The 8,276-nt window shown below is 44.2% G+C and overlaps 1 protein-coding gene across 1 annotated transcript; it reads left to right on the top strand.

Moving 5' to 3' along the window:
- Positions 1 to 6,858: 6,858 nt before the first annotated feature.
- On the top strand, positions 6,859 to 7,744 carry LOC107275492 (21 kDa protein). Its single transcript, XM_015758071.3, has one exon. It carries the CDS (start codon positions 6,884 to 6,886, stop codon positions 7,547 to 7,549), a length of 666 nt encoding a protein of 221 aa, XP_015613557.1. The 5' UTR covers positions 6,859 to 6,883; the 3' UTR covers positions 7,550 to 7,744.
- Positions 7,745 to 8,276: the final 532 nt, after the last annotated feature.

Below are 8,276 nucleotides of genomic sequence, written 5' to 3'. Positions count from 1 at the left end.
CAAGGATCTTCAGGAGTGGAACAGTGCTATGCAATAATGTATTAACTAGATGGCGTATTTGAAGTGACAATGTAAAAAAATATTGTAATATATATATTTTGGCAACACTTTTGAGTAATGTAATATATGTACATTTATCAGTACCAAATGCTTGATAATCTTCCTGTTGGCAACTTTTTTGACAAGTCGACATGCACGATCGCAACACTTAAACGCCTTGCGGTGATATGGAGTCGCCAACCACCTCGATCTAGCCAAAGGGCCAAATCAAGATGGGTTTTGTAGAAAAACAGCTAAACCGGCTAGCGAAGCTGATTTAGAGATCAAAATCAGCCTCTAGGCCGATTTAGATCGATATGAGGATAACTACCTGTCTCGTTGGCAAAACGGAAGGTTTTCAGGACAAACCTACAAAGAGATGTCGCACTCTCGCAGCGGCAGCGGACGGTTTACGGCGCAAACCGACAAAGATGGACTAAACTAGGGTAAAATAGAAGACATAGTAAAAGAACGATTCAAGTAGATTGTATTCGGGGGTTTTACAATGAACCGGCCTTGTCCCTTATATAGGGGTTGGTCTTGCCCTCTACAGGCCCTCCTCCATGTCCAACTCGGAATAGAAACCAATGGAAACACGAAACATGCCTTCCTGAGCAAGGAAACCCGAGACCCGACGAAAACAGACTCGGACTCGGAACCTGCCGGTCTGACCGCCCACATACCAGCGGTCAGACCGGCCCTACTAGCCGGTCAGACCGCCCATATACCTGCGGTCTGACCGGCCCTGTGAAGGAAACCCGGCACTTTCCAAACTTTGGCAATTTTCCCCTATTTCGTCCATAGGTGCCAAATTTGGGTGTAAACACATGCCCCCCTGCCTTTTTGATGAACACCGTGAATCTAAAAGCATGGAACATGTTGTCTTAGGGCGATAATCCAATTACCGGCCATAGGACTTCCTAAGCATCTTGCCAAATGTTCGGGAAGTATTTCTTCAAGTATTTTCCATTAATTGCCCTCTGAAAACACCGTCTTGAAGTGTCTTCCTCTCCTTCAAAGTCTTCAAACGCTTGTCGATGACGTCTTCAAAATTGCTTCCCATCAAGGTCTTGTAATCTTCAACTGACAAGTCGTCTTGCTTGAAATACCGAAGAGAGACAAGATTTACCTCAACTGGCAAAACGGCAATTTCAACAATGTTTTATTACTCAACTCGGCTTATCCATTAGCCCGAGCGTAGTAAAGAGATTCGGCAAAACTTCTCACTATCTAAGTAATACTCCATCTATTTTTCGGCGATATAATATTTGAACACTTGCCGCCGAATCTTCCGATCAACCTTAAGTGTAGGATCTTTCAAATATCTAATCAAAGGAACTATCCAAGCTATTTCTAACTCATGGGCACAAATGTCCGAATTCACAATTAATTCGGCCTTTTAATCAATTGTAACGTGCCCCCCAGCTCTCTGCCCGAGATCGGTCAGACCGGCCACGCAATGCCGGTCAGACCACCCTATCTGCCCGGTCAGACCGGCCATGCAGAGCCGGTCAGACCGCTGGCTACCACCAGTCAGACCGGCCGTGCAATGCCGGTTAGACCGCCCCTGGTCTATGATTTTGCCAATTTCGTCCAAACTTTTGAAATCAAGCATCGGCTTTTAGTATATAAATTTTTCTTCACATAATAGCCAGATGCTTAGTGTATCAAATTAATGAACCAAAACTCCTCTCTAGACATATGAAAAATCATAATATCCAACTAATATGTCTAGATGAATACTAATTCAATTGGCTTTTGAAACAATAATCATCATGGCATCACAACACTTAGCCAATTGAAGTATGATCAATAATGAATCACCAAAATCATATGTGTCACATGCATAGATTTCAATAAACTAAAAATGTAAGTAATCGGCTTGAGCATGTATGCAAAATATTAACAATGCCAATGTTCCTAAACAAAACCACTCTAGAGCAAATCATCACATTGACCATTGACATTAGCCGAATTATTAGTAAGCAAAACTTTCATGGTGCAATAAATATGAAATCTATATCTTATATGGTGATCCATAAAAACACATAAGATTTGGCTTTAAATAAATATCAAAGAGTCATGAGCCAAATCATACTTCAAACAAATTATATGCCAACCTACCAATTCTACTACATAGAACTGGCATTTGCAACATGTATGTATAATATCAATTTGATAAGCAAAAACACACATGTGCTAGATAGCAAGCAATATTATAATAACATGGCATAGGCATATAATATAATGATAAACACAATAAATTCATACCTTGCCTTAGCATCCAACAAACGGCGGCTCAAAGATGTGATGTTGTATCCATCGTCGTTCATCTTCTCTTGGTTCTCTCATGAGCATATTAATGTCTTGCCCCCCAAGCAAAATCGGCTTTCTAGATTGCGCGATTTCGAAGGCAAGACGGATACCACACTAACACCCATAGTATTATGTGAAGGAGACTTATTTCTAATGACCGATGATTCTTCTCTCATCAAATTGGATTTATCTCTACTATGGGAAATCACCGATCTCTTAACTTTTACCTCTTTGGATCTCCACACTTGCCTAGATGCTTTTTGAGGCTCTAAATTATTACATGTTTTGTTCTCCACATCTTCGGCCTCCTTTTCCTTTTGACCTATGGCCCGAAGACGTTGTAGCCTCCTTTTTTTAGAGCGAGATAAGCCAGAAGGTATCCACTTTGGCTGTGGTTGTTTTCCAGGAGCAAAACAATGATTCTTCATATTTTTAGTCGAAGTGGAAGCTCCTATGTTGCTCTCAATTTTTCCACTCTTCTGCAATACCCTCCGGTCAGACCGGCCTCTGGGCCCGGTTAGACCGGCCACAAGCCGTCGGTCAGACCGGCCAGTAAGGTCGGTCAGACCGGCCGTAGACTGGCGGTTAGACCGGCCAGCTGTCTCGGTTAGACCCCTAATGTTGGCAGTCACGGCGTCGGCTTCGATCTCCTTTGCCTGCTTGGTTTCCACCGCATCTCCAGTAGGTACATGAACATCTTGAGACCCCTCTTTGGCAGCAACGACCTCCCGAGCTTTGGCTTCTTTCCTCACCCACACCTTCTTAAACTTTTTCACCTTTGACCCACCAGACCTATTCTTTTGTGGGAAACGGTCTTGTCTTGAGTTAGAATGACTTGGTACTGTCCTAGGTGATTGCTTCCATTCTTAATGACACGGCATAGGTGGTTGAGGCATCCATGGCATATAATACATAAAAGGATAACCATATAGTGACATTGGATATGGATACCATGGCATCACAACCGGAGTTGGTATGGTTGATAGCTCCGATTGCTTTGATGTTTGACCAAATCTCTTCCTACGAGATGATCTTGGTCTTTTCGAATCACTAATTTGGTTATCAAATCGTTGACCAGCTAATCCTTTCTTGTATTTAGCCATAAGCATCTCAAAAGTGAGCTGCGGCTTTTTGGTCCTTTGGATACTAGATGACTCATCCTTTGTAACTTTATGATCTTCGGCCTTCGCATTTTTTATCCTATTTCTGGGCCGAGGATCCCCAATAATAACACTTTTCCCTTTCTTTTTGTCAACATCAATAGGACTAACAGGGAGAGAATCACTAACAATTCCGGTCTTAGGTATAGATGTAACCGAAATAGTTTCACAAGTGACCGATGAAGTATCAATCGGTCTTTGTTCCATCAAGCTTGCATCTTTGAAATAATCATGAAACTCATGCTCCATTTGTGACCATGTAGAAATTGAATTAGGAGCAAGTAAACTATACCATGTAGATGCAAAGTTTGACAAAGAAAGGGGAAACAATTTTAACTTAAGCAAATCATTACTACCGGCCTTACCACATTGATCAATAAATTGGCCGATATGCTCCATTGTTGTTCTAGCATCCTCACCTGTGAATTTTGTGAAGTTGGGCACCTCAAATCCTTGCGGGTATGGGACCGAATCTACGTGTTCAGGATACGGCCTTTGATATGTATACATAGCTACTTTGGATTCTATTTCACTACTATCCCGCAAGACATTGTCATCATCTTTCCCAACACCCATATGACCGATTTGTGATTCGGTCTTAGGTGATGATGCTATTTCACTTTCGCTTGTGATACAATCCGAACCGTCATTTAGTTCGGCTATATCTTCAATGGCATTATTGCACAAATTATTACCACAATCCGAACCATTGCTTGGTTCGGCTATACATGATATTGCACTATCATCTAAACTAGCATGTAAGCTATTGTCATCCACTCGGCTTTCCTGAGCCAGAGCTTTATTCAACACATGATCAACATCAAGAAATATCTGGCCATTCAATCTCTCTTTTATAGAATCAAGCAATCCATCATATGCAATGTTGGCCAAATCTTTGTCAGTTATTTTCAAACTAAAACATCAGCTTTTAACATCTCTAAACCTTTCAATATAATCAACGACAGATTCATTGTATTTTTGCCTAACAGATGTTAAATTAGACAACCTAAGCTCAGTTTTACCAGTGCAAAAATGATCATGAAATTTTTGTTCTAATTGAACCCAAGTATAAATAGAATTTGCTGGTAAAGAAGTAAACCATGTAAAAACAGTACCGGACAAAGATAAAGAAAACAAGCGCAATTTAAAAGTATCACTATTAGCCTCACCACATTGCGCTAAAAATTGACCTACATGCTCCCATGTGGTCCTACTATCTTCACCACTAAACTTGGTAAATTCAGGAACTCTATAATTACGAGGAAATGGCACATTATCATGATAGTCAGGATACGGCTTTTGGTAAACCTTAGCACGATTCCTAGTTTCAATCCCGAATCTATTCCTCATAATATCACTAATTATATCCTCCAAGTTATTAGGCCCTTGTTGATTTGGCGGTGGGTTTAGTGGCCTAATAGGTTGTGTTTGTGGCGCAATATGATTATACTGGCCTTGTCTAGTATCGGGAGGATATCCCCTAGAAACATCATTATAAGCATTAGGAATATGTGGGGGAACTTGGGGATTACTTGTAGCAGTAGATACAGGAGGATCAAATGTTTTAAAGTAATGCAAATAACTAGCATTAGTCATTGGATCTATAGCCTGTATTGGAACAATTGTGCCGGTCTGACCGGCCCAGGGCCCGGTCTGACCGGCATCATGATGTGCGGTCGGACCGGCCTGAGAGCCAGTCTGACCGCCGGGGTAATACCCGGACTGACCGGCCGTCAGATCGACGGCTGTGTCGCGGCCGTGAACGCCGTTCCGTCGGTTTTACTACCCGTTTGATCTATAGGAGGTTGATTAGCAGTGGTATAGGCTTTATCATTTAATGTGTAATCATCCATAAGAGAACCGAGCCTATTCCTTAAAAATCCATCAACTTTATCCTTAAACATTACATCTAATCGATCTTTAAAATTAGCCATAGATGAATCTATTGTAGATGCAATTTGTTGTTGGATAGATTGTGATACCTCGCCATTACTTACCACGTCGGGAGCGAGCTTGGGACGTGGCCTGGGCTTGATGATCACGCCTTGATGAGTCCTAGTAGTTGCTCTCATCAACGCCTCCCGTGTGAGCTCGTTGATGTACTCCTCCATAGCTTTACGATCTTCTCCTTCGAAGTTATCCAATGTGACCGGCATCACATTAGATGGCTCCACCTTCGTCTTGGATGGCGGCTTCGTCATGGCGAAGTCGAAGTTGAGTTGACGATGAACGGATCTCCTCCCCAGCGGAGTCGCCAAAAATTGTGTTGGCAACTTTTTTGACAAGTCGACAAGCACGATCGCAACACCTAAACGCCTTGCGGTGATTTGGAGTCGCCAACCACCTCGATCTAGCGAAAGGGCCAAATCAAGATGGGTTTTGTAGAAAAACAGCTAAACCGGCTAGCGGAGCCGATTTAGAGATCAAAATCAGCCTCTAGGCCGATTTAGATCGATATGAGGATAACTACCTGTCTCGTGGGCAAAACGGAAGGTTTTCAGGACAAACCTACAAAGAGGTGTCACACTCTCGCAGCGGTGGCGGACGGTTTACGGCGCAAACCGACACCCTTTTCGGCCGCTTGTGATAATGCTTTTCCAAGTAGTGCGGGTGCCTCGTACGTCTGGAGCATAGGCCTCAGGCTGATGCATGTTGGACCAAAATCTGCAAACAAGTACATAAACCAGCACCATAGGACTGGATCAGTTCAACGCTGTTTGGATCTCTGGCACACATACACATCGACACACATACAGACATCGCCCTCAATTAATTTTCCGTTTTCCAGCTCGCAATTTACGAATGATACATACGATTTGTTTATTCGTCTTTAAAGATCTAGCTGAGATATAAATCTCCAGTGTGATTTCCTTGCTGATTGGCCCATAAATTCAAAATTTTCTATGAACTTACAGGTACAGAAGTCAGTTATCGGCCGGTTCTTCTCTATCAGTTAACGGTGAAAAATGATGGTTCATGCAACTGCAAAAACGAACTAGTTGTACAAGTGTCAAAATCTGAATAATGCCGCTTAGGCGCTTATTAATTTGTCACGACGAAATCTGCAAAAGAAGACAAAACGGAAAACAAGAACGAAGCAGCTGTTCCAATAGCACTAGAAATTAATAATCAATTCCAGCTTTTTCCATTTCTCTGACCCAGGACATTCTCTTTCTCTCCATTTAGTTCTTGAAAAAAGTTTTCTTGGCGTAGCTAACATGCATCATCAGAAGCAGTACGTACTACGTAGTCCATGCAGTACTTGGCAATGACGCCGTCTCCAAAAGTCCAAAACTCACAAGACCTTATAAATCTCGCCTCGTCTCTTTTCCAAGCTGAGTACGTGCAGAAATAACCGAACCACCACAATGCCGTCGTCTCGCGCTGGACCTCGCCACGTCGTACTCGTCATGCTCTTCTTCGCCGCCGCCGTTGCCGCACGAGGAGCCGACGCGGCTTCGCCGGTGACGACGAGGCCGTGCGGTGCGGCGGCGGCGGCGTCGTTCCTCTGCTCGCGCTGCGCCACCACGGTGTACCCGGCCGTCTGCTACGACTCCCTCCTCCCGTACGCCGGCGCGTTCCAGGACAGCCGCGTCAGGCTCGCGCGCGCGGCGGCGGACGTCGCCGCGGCGAGGCTACGGGACTTCTCGGCCAGCCTCGACGAACTCGTCCACGGATCCGGGGACGTCGGGGCGGTGACGACGCCGCCGCGGGTGGCGGCGGCTGTGCGAGACTGCGTGGGCACGGTATCGTCCGCCGCCGGGCTGGCGAGGCGGTCGTCCGCCGCGCTCGACCGCCTGGACGCCGGCGCCGCGGCGGGGGGCGGAGGGAGCAGGCTGGCCAGGTGGGAGGTGTCCAACGCGAAGACGTGGCTGAGCGCCGCCATGGCGAACGTCGCGACCTGCGCCGACGGGTTCGCCGACGCGGATTCGTGGTCGGCGGCGGGGATCGAGGAGGTGGTGGCCGGCGAGGCGGCGAACGTGAGCAAGTACACCAGCAACGCCCTCGCCCTCGTCAACGGCATACCGTTGTAATCTGTGGATGGCAGTCGATGGTGACGTAGTAGTAAAGTAATGAACTTATCGCTGTTACAGTCTGTTAGCACGAGAGTGAGTACATGCCTATAATTGTTGTCTTGTTGATGGGTTATTATTGGAGTATTGGAGGGATGCCCTAAGGGCAGTACGACCACAACTAATTATTATACAGAAAATGTATGGAGTATTGAATAAAATTCGGACAAATTTTCGAAATTTTGATTTTATTATCAATAGTTTGAGAGCATAATATATAGATACCCGCGAGGAGATCGTGGGCGTCTCCCGCACGATTCGATCGATTAGGTCGTCTGAATAAGCGTGAATGAGGTCTGATATGACCCGGTGCAAAGTGAAAATTAGTTTGTCATCCTCCGGTGCAAAGTGAAATTATAGGCCAAATCCAGTGTAAAGTGAAAACAGTGTTAATCTACCGGTGCAAAGTGCAATATACTTTTTATAATATATTTTCATAATCTCATAACAATCAATATTTGCTTTTACGAGAATTTATTCTAACAAAAAAATATGGTCAAATCGTAAAAAAAAAATACATCGTATTTATTTCCAGTAAGACAGCTGTTACACAGCATCAATTCTTCTTCTTAGGGCACCCATAATGGTTATCTATAGGCTCTCTATAAGAGATCCATGTCAGCATACTTTCCTATTTGAAAGAGATTAAATGAAGAGAGAGAGCAAAGGTATCTACTAACCTGAAGAT

Source organism: Oryza sativa, chromosome 10, assembly GCF_034140825.1.
Source record: "Oryza sativa Japonica Group chromosome 10, ASM3414082v1".
NCBI lineage: Eukaryota > Viridiplantae > Streptophyta > Magnoliopsida > Poales > Poaceae > Oryza > Oryza sativa.
The sequence above is the reverse complement of the archived record's forward strand: the minus strand, read 5'-3'. Positions and strand labels throughout refer to the sequence as shown.

Coding starts and splice junctions, on each gene's coding strand:
- LOC107275492 (XM_015758071.3), top strand. CDS start 6,884: ATGCCGTCGTCTCGCGCTGGACCTCGCCACGTCGTACTCGTCATGCTC.